Source organism: Rutidosis leptorrhynchoides, chromosome 3, assembly GCF_046630445.1.
Source record: "Rutidosis leptorrhynchoides isolate AG116_Rl617_1_P2 chromosome 3, CSIRO_AGI_Rlap_v1, whole genome shotgun sequence".
In the NCBI taxonomy this organism is placed as follows: domain Eukaryota; kingdom Viridiplantae; phylum Streptophyta; class Magnoliopsida; order Asterales; family Asteraceae; genus Rutidosis; species Rutidosis leptorrhynchoides.
The window spans coordinates 7,438,485-7,452,878 of NC_092335.1; the positions used below are offsets into that span (position 1 = coordinate 7,438,485).

General features: G+C 31.7%; 1 protein-coding gene across 1 annotated transcript in view; it reads right to left on the minus strand.

The window, feature by feature from the left end:
• Window positions 1-516: 516 nt before the first annotated feature.
• LOC139899580 (uncharacterized) overlaps window positions 517-14,394 on the minus strand; it is a 111,802-nt gene continuing 97,924 nt past the window's right edge. Inside the window, exons 7-8 of the mRNA XM_071882396.1 lie at window positions 1,051-1,161; window positions 517-968 (exon numbers count right to left, since the gene is read on the minus strand). Of these exons, the coding sequence (XP_071738497.1) occupies window positions 846-968; window positions 1,051-1,161 (234 nt within the window). The 3' untranslated portion in view covers window positions 517-845. The remainder of the gene's footprint in view (window positions 969-1,050; window positions 1,162-14,394) is intronic.

Consider the following 14,394-nt stretch of genomic DNA (forward strand, 5'->3'; position numbering starts at 1 on the left):
TCGTTTTTGGAAGTATGTTGCTAGTGCTACTTCGTACATTAAAACCGAATACTACGTAACAGTTACCGGTATACAAGGTCATTGTTGGGCCCAAAGGAGACACAGGAAGTAATACTTGATGATCAGTCTCTTATGTAGAAGTTGGCCTACTAAAAGCACAACATTTGGCCCACTTTCATCAATTCATCACCATTCACCACCCTCCTTTATTTCCCAATTTGCAAACGATGGTGATTGGTAAATTGTTAGTATGCCCGTACATTTGTCATCCGAAGTTAACCATGTTCTATTATATCTTGTACAAAAGCCAAGATACATTTGAGACCATAAAATTGCATGAGTTAATAATCTGCCTGGTTTTTTTTTTCAGAGTATTCCGTTTGACTTCTAACACAGATAAAGGTTACTGTGTCCCACGAATCAACTATGGATTATCAGATTAATGAATTGATAGAAGTCGAGATAGAAGAGAGGACATTAACTTTGTTGGTGTTTATGACACAATTAATCGAGGCAAGTTCACAATAAGAATTTTTCAAAACAAGTCAGTCATGTGATTCCAAACACAAATACAGAATCCAAACACAAATACGGAAGACCGAAGAATAAATGGCAGCAGCATAATGTTGTAACACTGGCTAGCATCACACACAGATCAAATTCATGGACTACCTTAGTAACCTTACAATCTTTTAACCACATAACATTGCAAGCGACCTAAACGTTACTACCAATCTAGTTACATTAATCTTCTACAACCTTACAAACACTGCTTGTAAGTTGTAACACTTCGAAAACCTACTAATTTGCCGTCAATCATAGTTTCAGACCAATGACGGTGGTTTCTAGGTTTCTACATTCACGTCTGTCCCCGCCAACGTATCCAGCTCTTCGACTGCATTGAAAACATCATCTTCAGGGTTCACGTATGAACTTACCCCAGCAACCACTTCCTTAGCTTTCGATTGCTGTGACCAAGTTACATGATATAAGTTAGATGTAAGGTTAAGAATATTCTAAAACATGTATAACTGTTTACAAAATTTCTACATTCACGTCTGTCCCCGCCAACATATCCAGCTCTTCGACTGCCTTGAAAACATCATCTTCGGGGTTCACGTATGAACTTACCCCAGCAACCACTTCCTTAGCTTTCGATTGCTGTGACCAAGTTACATGATATAAGTTAGATGTAAGGTTAAGAATATTCTAAAACATGTATAACTGTTTACAAAATTAATATACTTCTACTCAATCAGCCACAAAGAAATTTTCAATTTTATGAAAACTTTCTTAATGATTTCTTTTAGACGATTCTCATATGGACAATGAAAATGTGAGTTAACTATAAGGGGTTGAACTGAACTCCTTACATGGTTTACATTTGCTAGTTTTGACCCTAATATAATCAGAATATTATCAAAATTACATCCTTCAAACACAACATATATTAATAGATTTGACTGAAAATTATTATTATATTTTTTGGATTTTTTTAATAATTTTTTTTTTTTTAAATGCAATCCAAAAAAGGAAAGACACAGCACAGAAAGTCACTTTCAACCCAAGAAGAACAAACACCCAAGTCAAAATAAACACACATAGCCAAAACGTCTTTAGAGTCCTATGTAGATGTCAAATTTCAAAAATAATTTAGCACACAAGTTTTACTACTACTGCTAGTATTACTATTTGTACAGAAAATAACCCAGAGAGAAAAATATAACATGTAACCACAATAAATAATCATGTTAGACACAAAAAGTAGCTATCATTCCCATTTTTGATGAATCATATGTTATGATTTCAGTACCAAATAAGGTTATCAAATGAATTATAATTACAATTGAAACAATAGAAAAAGGATATATGAGTTAATATATGCTCTAAAGTTGAAAATATCATAAAAACGAAAAAAGGGGGAGGGAATCCCCATATAAATTTAATTATAACTAATAAATATAATAATAATAATATAAATAGGGAATGATTTAACTTACTAAATGCTCATATTTCAGCTTCAATTCTTTGTATGCTACAAGCTGAAGTGGATCCATCACTAGAGCAGCAGTTCCTGGTCCACCCAAGGAGTTCATGAAATCCATAAAGTTCATGTTAGCCTGTCAACAACCAAAAGTAGTGAGTGAGGGTGTGAATCAACTTGATTCACAATAGTAAAGCTTCACAGAAAAGAGAAATGGCAATTAAAACAAGTTATAATGGCGAATAAAACAAATTATAAAGTACTGCATGAACACACGAAACAACGATACACTTTAAAACAATAGCAAATTCCAAAAACAGGTTTTAAAGCTCAAAAAAGCTCAATGTAGTTAGTCCATTTGCACATAGAAAGGAGTGTGAGTTCAATTTTGATCATTAGAAGATACACATAAGAATATTTTACCTTGCTTTTGGGAGGGCGACCAAGACGTTTTGAAAGAGGGCGGTGAACATCGGCATGATTCACCATGCTTTTGGGAGGACGACCACGATGTTTCGAAACAGGTACATCCTGAGTAGCAGGTTTAGTGAACTTAGGTCGCCCCCTTCCTCTTTTCTTCCCACCACCATTATTAACTTTAGAAATTGTGTTCAGTTTAGGCCTTCCACGTGTACGTTTTCCCGGTTCCATCACCCCACCAGAACCAGTGACAGGAGATGTAGTAGCTTTCTTTGGTGGCCGACCACGACCCCTCTTTACAACTGGAGTCAGAGAAGGCGCTTGTGGGGACTTAGGAGGACGTCCTGGTTTTCTTTTTTCAACAGAAGTATCCATGGTAGGTGCCTAGATGGAGGTTAGATAACTACAACGTTATGAGTGTTCAATCAGTCAATGCAAGAGCAGATACATATGTTTTGATAAATCAATCCATTTGACACATGTAACGAAAAATAAGTTCTAATGTTTTGTATTTATATAAATATATAGTTGAGATGGAAACGAATCTAATTACAATGCAATAAACAGAAATCGTCTAAGAAAAGTTCACCATCAATATGAACAACAAAACTTTTTAATTTTTAGTAAGTTTATACATCAATCACCCTCAATATCATACTACTTTTTAAATGCTCGTCAACAATAACACATAACACAATATTGTTCATAAACCGAGCACATATCTAATTACTCGTATTTATTAATTTTATATTTATATAAATAATGATTACCAAATAAATACGGAGTATATAAAAAATAGTGTTTAAAATTTGAATAAATTTGTACGGTCAGAGTTAAAAACATAGGATTCCACAAAAGAATTCCGTCAACAAACGGAAAACCCTAAATTATCTCAATCAACCTAATGACGAAATAACTGAGAAATTATAGTTGAATCTGTGAATATAACATCAATAATCATTGAAATATAGCTGTAATTCAGCTGTGAAATCGTATATATGTATATATATAAGAAAAAAAATAGTCACAAAATAGACAGTTCCTAGCTACAAATTAAGGGGATACAAAATGTACCACAGTCAGCGATCTGGTCCACCGGCAATGGACGGAATCACAGCGGTTAGTTGACAGACAGAAGCACCGTAGATTGATGGGAGACGGAAAGAAAATGATTCCGTCTAGTTGAAGATGAAGATAAGTGTGAGAAACACACTGAAGATGTGTCCTAATTCAAAAAGTTTTTGGGCCATTTAATTGTTAGTTTCGGCCCAACATCCAATGGACTGGACCAAAATAATATTTTATCATTAAATTTGTATTAATCTATCTATCTGTTTTCTATTAATAATATTTTAATTTTAATTTGTCTTTAAATTGAATCTTAATCATTAGATCGAGATTAAACAAACAGTTTGGACCCTTGATCTATTTTACCAAATTGCATGACAAATAATTATTCGGTTGACATTCTTTTTTTTTTCTTCCAGCGAATATATATATATTATACGAGCATGCTGACCCCGATTCTAGTCTTTAAATTAGCATGCAACAGCGGAAGCTCTTAATAATCACCTGAGAATAAACATGCTTAAAACGTCAACAAAAATGTTGGTGAGTTATAGGTTTAACCTATATATTATCAAATCATAATAATATACCACAAGATTTCATTTTTTCCATAAATATACATCTCATATCAGGCATTTTGCAAACTGCATAGAGATAAAATTCATTCATATATTGAACACCTGGTAACCGACCTTAACAGGATGCATATAGAATATCCCCATCATTCCGGGACTCTCATCGGATATGATAAATAGAAGTACTAAAGCATTCGTAACTCGGATGAGGCTTGTTGGGCCAAATAGATCTATCTTTAGGATTCGCGTCAATTAGGGGCCATTTCCCTAATTCTCAGGCTACCAAGCTAAAAAGGGGCATATTCGGTTCGATAATCCAACATAGAAAGTAGTTTCGATTACTTGTGTCTATTTTGTAAAACATTTATAAACTGCATGTATTCTCATCCCAAAAATAATAGATTTTAAAAGTGGGACTATAACTCACTTTCACAGATTTTTACTTTGCCGGAAATAAGACTTGGCCACTGGTCGATTCACGAACCTATAACAAATATATACATATATATCAAAGTATGATCGAAATATATTCACAACATTTTTATTACGTTTTAATGATTTAAGTTTGTTAAGTTAGCGGTCCATCGTTAGTAATCTACAACTAATTGTCCGTAGCTAATAGTACAGAAATAAATCAATATATATTATCTCGAATCAATCCACGACCCAGTGTATACAAGTCTCAGGCTAGATCACAACTCAAAATATATATATTTTGGAATCAACCTCAACCCTGTATAGTGAACTCTAGCATTACAGCATATAGAGTGTCTATGGTTGTTCCAAATAATATATATAGATGACGTCGATATGATATGTCAAAACATTGTATACGTGTCTATGGTCTATCAAGATTACATAATATGTTAGAGTACATGTATAATACAATATAAGTTAATTAAGTTATGGTTAGAATAGATTTGTTACAAATTTCACGTAGCTACAACAAGCAAAAATATCCAATTTTGTTTTACCCATAACTTCTTCGTTTTAAATCCATTTTGAGCGATTCAAGTTGCTATGGTTTCATAATGAACTGAAATTTACGAAACTAAACAGAAAAAGTATAAGTTTATAGTCATAAATACAGGTTACAAGTCATTTTTGTTAGAGGTAGTCATTTCAGTCGAAAGAACGACGTCTTGATGACCATTTTGAAAAACATACTTCCACTTTGAGTTTAGCCATGATTTTTGGATATATTTTCATGTTCATAAGAAAAATCATTTTCCCAGAAGGACAACTTTTAATTCAAAGTTTATCATAGTTTTTAATTATCTAACCCAAAACAGCCCTCGGTTTCACTACAACGGCGTATGTCCAGTTTTACGGTATTTTTCGTGTTTTCAGGTTTAAAATCATTAAATTAGCATATCATAAAGATATAGAACATGTGTTTATTTGATTTTAAAAGTTAAGTTAGAAGGATTAACTTTGTTTGCAAACAAGTTTAGAATTAACTAAACTATGTTCTAGTGATTACATGTTCAAATCTTCGAATAAGATAATTATATATGTATGAATCGAATGATATTATGAACATCATTACTACCTCAAATATAGTAGGTAAACCTACTGGAAATAAAAATAATAATATTGAGCTTGAATGGATCTTTGATGGCTTGGAAGTTCTTGAAGCAGAATCATGACACGAAAACAATTTCAAGTAAGATTATTACTCGAATTAAGATTATAGTTATAGAAATCGAATCAAAGTTTAAATATGAGTATTACCTTGATTTAGAAAGATAACCTACTGTAAATAACAAAGATTTCTTGAGATTGGATTTGCAAGATTGGAAGTAAACTAGCAAACTTGAAAGGATTTTCGAAGTGTTCTTGAAGTGTTCTTCCTATGATGATTATAGCTTGATTCTTAAAGTAATTTTTAATGAAGATGATGATTAGTTTACTGGAAATTTTGTTCTTGAGAGTGTGTGTGTGTTTAGAGAGAATTAGAAAGGGAATTGAAAGTGAAATGGAGTGGGTGGTGAGTGGTGAAGGGTGAGTGGGGTTAAAAGGAGTTCTTGTTTTTGTTTCCTTGCTCATAAGTCATGCTAGTTGTCTAATTGTTGGTTCCACATGTTTGTTGACTATCTAGGGCTGCTAAGAGCTGAATTATTATGTGTATATACCAATAGTATATACGTCTAGGAGCTGGGTATTGTACGAGTACGAATACGGTTGCATACTAGTAGAATTGTTGATGAAAATGAATGAGAATGCAATTGTAAGCATTTTTGTTAAGTAGAAGTACTTTGATATGTGTCTTGAAGTCTTTCAAAAGTGTACTAATACTTCTTAATATACTACATGTATATACATTTTAACTGAGTCGTTAAGTCATCGTTAGTCGTTACATGTAAGTGTTGTTTTGAAACCTTTAAGTTAACGATCTCATTTAATGTTGTTAACCCATTGTTATTATATCTAATGAGATGTTAAATTATTACATTATCATGATATTATGATTTATGAATATATCTTAATATGATATATATACATTAAAAATATCGTTACAACGATAATCGTTACATATATGCCTCGTTTCGAAATTCTTAAGTTAGTAGTCTTGTTTTACATATGTAGTTCATTGTTAACATACATAATAATATATATAATTATCATTTCATCATGTTAAACATATATATATCAATATCTTAATATGATTCATATGTATTTAGTAAGACGTTGTTATAACGAAAATCGTTATATATATCGTTTTGAGTTTCTTAATTCATTAGTCTCATTTTTATGTATATATAACTCATTGTTAATATACTTAGTAAGATACTTACTTATCAAAATCTCATGTTAACTATATATATATATATATATATATATATATATATATATATATATATATATATATATATATATATATATATATACATACACACACACACACATATATATATATATATATATATATATATATATATATATATATATATATATATATATATATATATATATATATATATATATATATATATATATATATCATGTAGTTTTTACAAGCTTTTAACGTTCGTGAATCGCCGGTCAACTTGGGTGGTCAATTGTCTACATGAAACTCATTTCAAATAATTAAGTCTTAATAAGTTTGATTGCTTAACATGTTAGAAACATTTAATCATGCAAATAAAGTTTTCAATTAATATATAAACATGGAAAAGTTCGGGTCACTACACATCAAGTTTGAGTTGAGTTGGTTGATCAAAGTAAAATCGAATTTGGTGATCAATCGAAAAATTGTTAAAAACGTATTAAGTAACTATTCACCCCCCCTCTAGTTACTTACAATTGGTATCAGAGCGGTTGCTCAAATCATTGCGCTACAAACGATCGCGAAAGCGTCAAAATTCGTTTTGTGCAAAAACTTGAGTCAACGATTCTCGGATCAACTCAAACTATGGGATACTTGGAAGAATTGATGAAAGAAGCACCAATCTTTGATAAGATGAATACTGATGTGTGAAAATCAAGATTTGAGTCTTATCTCAAATCCAAGGATTACTACTTGTGGAGAATAATCAAAGTAGGAGACTTTGTACCACAAGCTAGTTCAAGACTAGTGAAGCCAACTTTTCAAAACAATGATGTTTTGAAACAATTTGATGCAATTTCACTACTTCATGGAATTCTTCCTAGTGAAGAAAGATTAAAGATAATCTCATGTGAAAGTGCAAAAGAATGTTGGAACTCACTATGTTCTCAAGAAGATTTAAACTCTGTGAGTTTAAAGGGTAAAGGAATAGAGAAGGGTTTGGAAAGGGTTGGTAATTTTCAAGCAAAATGGTTGAATGAAGATGAAGACTTTTGCCTCATGAGTTCTTGGAATGATGTGGATCAAGATGGTCAAAGTGAAGAAGAGGTTGAATATCCATTCAAAGAAGACGATGTCTCAAGCATGGATTGCAATGAGGTACATGTATTCTATCCTTCTAATTATGAAGAATTGTTAGATGATTACAAGACTATTAAATTTGTGTATGATAGTAGTCGTGACAAAGTAAAACTTTTGGAGAAAGAATTACACAAAGTTAGACAACTTAATAAAGTTTTAATTGATGAAAATAACTCTTTGAAAAGAAAACTTGAAAGGATAACTATTTGTGATTCATCAAGAGGTAAACATGAAATGAATGTATGTCACGACTCTAGCAAACACAAATCTTGTAATCAAAGTCCATTGTCTATTATTAAGAAAATTGAAAACATGGGAAAAAATGGACCAAGCTAGAAATTCCATGGCAGGGATAAGTCAAGAATTGGATAATCTTAAAATCAATGATCAAAATGCTAATGAGAATAACCTTCTCAAAAGACTTTGTATAAAAGAAAGGTTTTTCTTACAAATGCAAATTGTTTTTGAAAAATAATTTTAAAATATCAAGTGTAGGAAGCTTACTTGCCTTAGGATTATGTGTTTATGTGAAAACATGTATTGCATGCTAAATACTAGATTGATGCGTTTTGTGTATACTATGTGTGATTGAATATAAATATATATACATATAGATATAGCATATTACGTGTCATTGATGATTAAACATCGGGAGGATGTAATCATTCAATGTTAAGAAAAAAAAACTTGTCCTCAAGTATTCTATAGAACCTAAGAATCGTCAAAACGCATTCGAAGAAAGAAGAAGTGAAGAAACGAGTGATCAGAAGGATCCACGGCAGCACCACAACTGACCGTATATGTGACGACCCGAAAATTTCCGACCAAATTTAAACTGAATCTTACATTATTTTGATACGGTAAGAAAAGTCTGTAATGTTGAGTCTTAAAATTTTGAACTGTTTCATATAAATATTTAACCTTTGACTATTCCCGACAATTCACGAATAATTGTTTACAAATAAATATGTATATATACATATATATAAATATAATAAATTAAAATAATAAAATGCAAATTTAACATTAAGATTAAGTATGTAAAATAATATACAAGATAATAAAGTAATTATTAAAGTAAAACTATATATAAATATTTAAGATTTCTATAAATGACTATTATGATTTATATATATATATATATATATATATATATATATATATATATATATATATATATATATATATATATATATATATATATATAATTAAATATTATATAAGACATAATTAATAAATTGTAATATTAAAATATTAAAGGTAATTACAAGTTATAATATAAGTTGTTATTATTATTACTTTCATTAGTATTATTAATATTAATATTAATATTAATATCAGTATTATTAATATTATTATTTTTAATTTATATAAATAGGAAATATGATACATGTAACTTATTTTATTATTGTTATTGTATCATTATTTTGATTAACATACAATTAATTATCATGACTATTAATTATACTATGAATATTATTAATGTTATCATTTTATTTATTATGATTAAAAGTTATTATTAGTAATATCATTATTAAGTATTATGTGTATTAATATTATTATATTTATTTCAAATTAATATTAGATATTATTATGATTATTATTATTATATAAAATTATTATTATCATTATTAATATTAGTATTTTTATTATTTTTATTATTAGTATTATTATCAAAATTAATAATATTAATGGATTTTAGTAATAAATTGATATTAATAATTCATTTAATATAACACTATTATATAAATACAGATATACTTCGCATATAAGTGTAAGACAGATATACTCCGTATATATAATTATATACAGATATAATCATTGTTATTTTTATTTAGTTTATTATTATTAATATAATTATAATTATTAATTATTAATAATCATATAGAATTCATACGTACGATCTTTGGAATCAAATTCAGTTTCATATCATAATCATACTATTTTAATCTTTTGTTTCTTGTCTACAAAAATCGAATCTCAATCTCATGTACCACCAAATTCTGTTGACAATCCCTTTCACCTTTATTTTTTTTATTTACTTGCTGTACCCGATTTAATTAATCTGTTGACCTGTAATCTATATATGATCGAGTCATTCCAGTTGTAAACGAACCCATCTGACTCACATTATCCACTATCACTCCCAATTATCCTTTACAGTATACCAGTTTGTCAAATTTATCAGAAAAATTGAAGAACACTGTCTGAATACTCCGTTCTTGCTTCGTTAAATCAAAAACCTCAAAGTCGTATTTAATTTCAAAATCTGTAAATGTACAAGTGTTATAAATTCTTCAATCAAACTACCTGAAAAATCTCAGGTCTCAATTTTAGCTATCGATTTCAAATTGTCGAGTCAAACCCAATTTCTAAAAAGTCAACAATTTTTGTTCATCACAAAATTTGATTCCAATTTGTTGTTTTAGGGTCAATTGTGGTTATAGAAAGTTTCTAATAGCAATTTATCACCTTTTTCATGTTTTAATCGTTGGCCAAAACACATTTAAAATTCGAAATTGAATTTGGGTTGTATCATGTTTATTATTTTTCTGTCACAGCGATATATATATATTTTTTTTAAAAAAACCTTGGTTGTTTTAATTAATCCACTAAATCCCTAATTGTTTCTGTGTCATTTTCAAATTTTAATTTAATAAAATTATCAACCATTTACAAGATTAGAACTCTGGTCGATTTGCTGTATAGAGGAGAAGGTGAAATAGAACAGAAAATAGATAAGGTTTAAATAAATAAGGCTGGGTTATAAAACAGAAAATGAGCAGCAGCTCAGATGGTTAAGGCATGTGATGGTTTAACGATAGGTCTCGGGTTCGATCCTCACCGGGTGCATTCTTTTAATTAGAGGCTTCTAAAGGTAGTTTTCCTTTTAAAAATTATTATTATTATTATTATTATTATTATTATTATTATTATTATTATTATTATTATTATTATTATTATTATTATTATTATGATTATTATTGTTATTATGATTATTATTATATTGTTACTGTTATTGCTATTATTTATAATTACAATTGTTATTATACATACTAAGATTAATAATATAATTAGTATTATTATTAATATCATTATCATTATCATTACTAGATTTATCACTAAATATTATTAGTATCATCATTAATATTAGTATTAGTTTAAGTATGATTTATATAATTATTACTACTAATTTTATCATTTTAAGTATCATTATTAATATTACGATTAATTACTATTATTGTTAATATTGTTAGTATTATAGTTATTAGTAATAATATCATATTTAAATTTATAAGTATTAGACATGTTATTAACATTAGTATTATTAAGATGTAACACCCTGTTTCTGTTTCTGATTTTGTAGTAGATCGGGACGCCGTCCAGATAGGGGGACGCCGTCCAGCTACAAAAGGTTGGACGCCGTCCAAGGTTTGGGACGCCGTCCAAACTGTCTGTCGAGCCAGCTGTTTTAATTTGTTATTAATGGGTAAAATGGTAATTTCACTTGGATGCCGGTTTGGAGCCTTCAAGGCTGATCCCTTGATCATTTTTGGATCACTTTACACCCACACAAACACTCTCAACCTCATCTAGAGAGAGAGTAAGGGTTTTAGAGAGAGAGAGAGGTGGATTTGGAGAAGAAGGAGTCGGATTCTCGCTAAAGCTCGGGTTCTAAAGTTGTTCATCTCGCTCCTAGCTACGTTGTGGTAGTATTGGTAAGCTCAAACTCCGAATTTCAATTGTTAGATTTGATATTCAAGTTAGGGTTTTGAGCTAGTTTGTTGTAAAACCCTTCTAGATGATGAAGTAGGTTTATGGTGACTTGTTATTCTTGTCACTTGGTGGGTTTTGGGTCGGTTGATGATTTGGCCTTGATTAGGGTTTGTTAATGAGTTTAATCACTAGGTTTAGTGATATTGGAAGTGTTGGAACACTTTTGGGTGTGTTTGGTTAACTAATTTTGAAATGGGTCAAAATTAGGGTTTCGGTGTCAAAATGGGTATGACACTTGTTTAACACTTGTGATCAGGTTTAATTGGTGTGTTAGGACCATTTTCACTCGTGTTAGTGAATATTGGTTAGTTTGGGCGCGGTTTGTGCTTGAAAGTGCAATTGGGTCGAAATTGCACTAAGTGTAAATTGGGTTGGTTTGTAAATCCACCCTAATTATGTTGTGGTATTTTTGATAATGGAATAGGTATTTTCCATTGACGAGTCGCAGATTACTTGGAAGCATTTAGCAAGGCGACAAGGTGAGTGTTAATATCCTATATGCATATGTATGTGTAGGATGGGTGCGGGTCGGGTGAAGGGGTTCTCGCTTATAGAGCTCGCTTCTCGTATAGATGGAATTGTTGGACTTGTGTATAGGTCCAATTGGCACGGTTGTGCATTTTGTTTGACCACTTTGGCGAGGTGCACACTTTGTGTGTAAGTTATCACATGGGCGTGTGATGTGGACTTATATAACCCCAATGACGAAGGGTTAATATAGTGAGTGGAATAATTATAGGCGTAGGTATATAATGTATTTATTTGTTGAAGCGTGAGATGTGAAGTGTCGATGTGCTAAGACACGACATTTCACGTGACGAGTGAAGTGTCGATGTGCTAAGACACCACTCAAAGTAATGTGACGGGGTGAAGTGTCGATGTGTTAAGACACCACCCGGAGTGAAGTATCGATGTGCTAAGATGCCACTCCAAGAGAATAACGGGTGAAGTGCCGATGTGTTAAGGCACCTCTCGAGGTGAAGTATCGACGTGTTAAGATGACACCTCAAGTAAAATGAAGAGTGAAGTGTCGAAGTGTTAAGACACCACTCGGGGTTAAGTGTCGACGTGTTAAGACGCCACCCGGGGTGAAGTATCGAAGTGTTAAGATGCCACCCGTGGGGTTAGTGTACGAAGTGTTAAGTGCACTAATGGTTGTTATGAACATCGATGACTTGTTTCGCGAAGTCATTCCCTTGCGAAGATTTGGTTAACCATGGTTATTGTGTTGTAAGCGTAAGCAAATTATGTTATTCGATATATATATATATATATATATATATATATATATATATATATATATATTGTATACATATAATGTTGTATTGTCGTGATGTAGCTAACCCTCCGGGTGTAACTTATTGGCATTGTTCACATCGTTGTTGGTGAACTTATATTTTGTTGATGTATCTTTAGCTCGTTGCTTAGTGTTTGTACGGTATGCTTAGACTAGCTTGCTTTATGCTTGGATGCTCCGATATGCGGTATTTGTTTATTTGTGTGGCGTATCCATTTTATGCATATATATATATATGTATGTAGTATATTATCATTCACTAAGCATTAGCTTACCCTCTCGTTGTTTACATTTTTATAGATTGCATGGATGAGGTGGCTCGGGTAAGCGTGGGAACTAGTGGACTTGCGTAGTTTGCTTTAGAAGACTTGCTTTTGGATTTGATTAGGATTGGTAGCGTATCCCCAATCCCATGCTCGGTCTACGTTTTGAATTTAACTAAGTGGGTCGAAATGGTCACTTTGTGGTAATTTGGGTCCATGTGGGCCCGTTGTTGTAAAACTCAGTTTTATTGTGGAAAACTCTTAGTTTTAATTATTATAACATATTGTGAAAGTGTCTTGGTTTAAAAGTGTCGGGAAGCGGGTTTTCCGCCCGCGTGTAAATGTAAAGCTGAACAGAATTTTGCAGTTGTTCTGGACGCCGTCCCAGATGGCTGGACGCCGTCCCAGTCTTCAGAACTGGATGCCGTCCAGATAGCTGGACGCCTTCCAGATGTGCTGCTCCAGAAATTTTTTTTTATGACACATTTTTGGTCGGATAACGGGTTGGGTTGTTACAAGTGGTATCAGAGCATGGTCTAAGGGATTTAGGTGACTTGAGATAGGTGCCTAGACTTAGACTTTTGTGTGTGCTTATTTGTTGCGGGACTTGTAGGATTACGGGTCGGAATGGGTTATAGTTAGTACCTTGTTTGTAGGTGGACTAACGTTTATATTAGTAATGCGGATATTATTAATATACTATTTTGATGTGATAATAATTCTCGCGTGTGTTTGTATCACATAGAATTTTGGTTGTGTTTGTTTATATCATCGAGCGAGGCGATCGTTGTACTAACGAGTCGATGCGGTGTGTGTGCGTAATAAGGACTTGCAAACCTTATTACGGGTGCAAATCGTGTCTAACAAGTGATGTACAACGAGTGTTTAGCAAGATGGGGCGGTGTTGTGTGTGTGGTTTATACGTTCGTGATCTAATCGCTTTGCATTCCTTGGAATGGCGACGGGAAATGGGATCGAGACGAACGATTTGGGGTTTAACGCAAGAGTTGCGGCCGCAGTTACGGAGCAAGTGGGTGCGTTACGAGAAGAAATGGATAGGAAGTATTCCGAATTTCGGGGTAGTAGTGAAATGGAGCGTT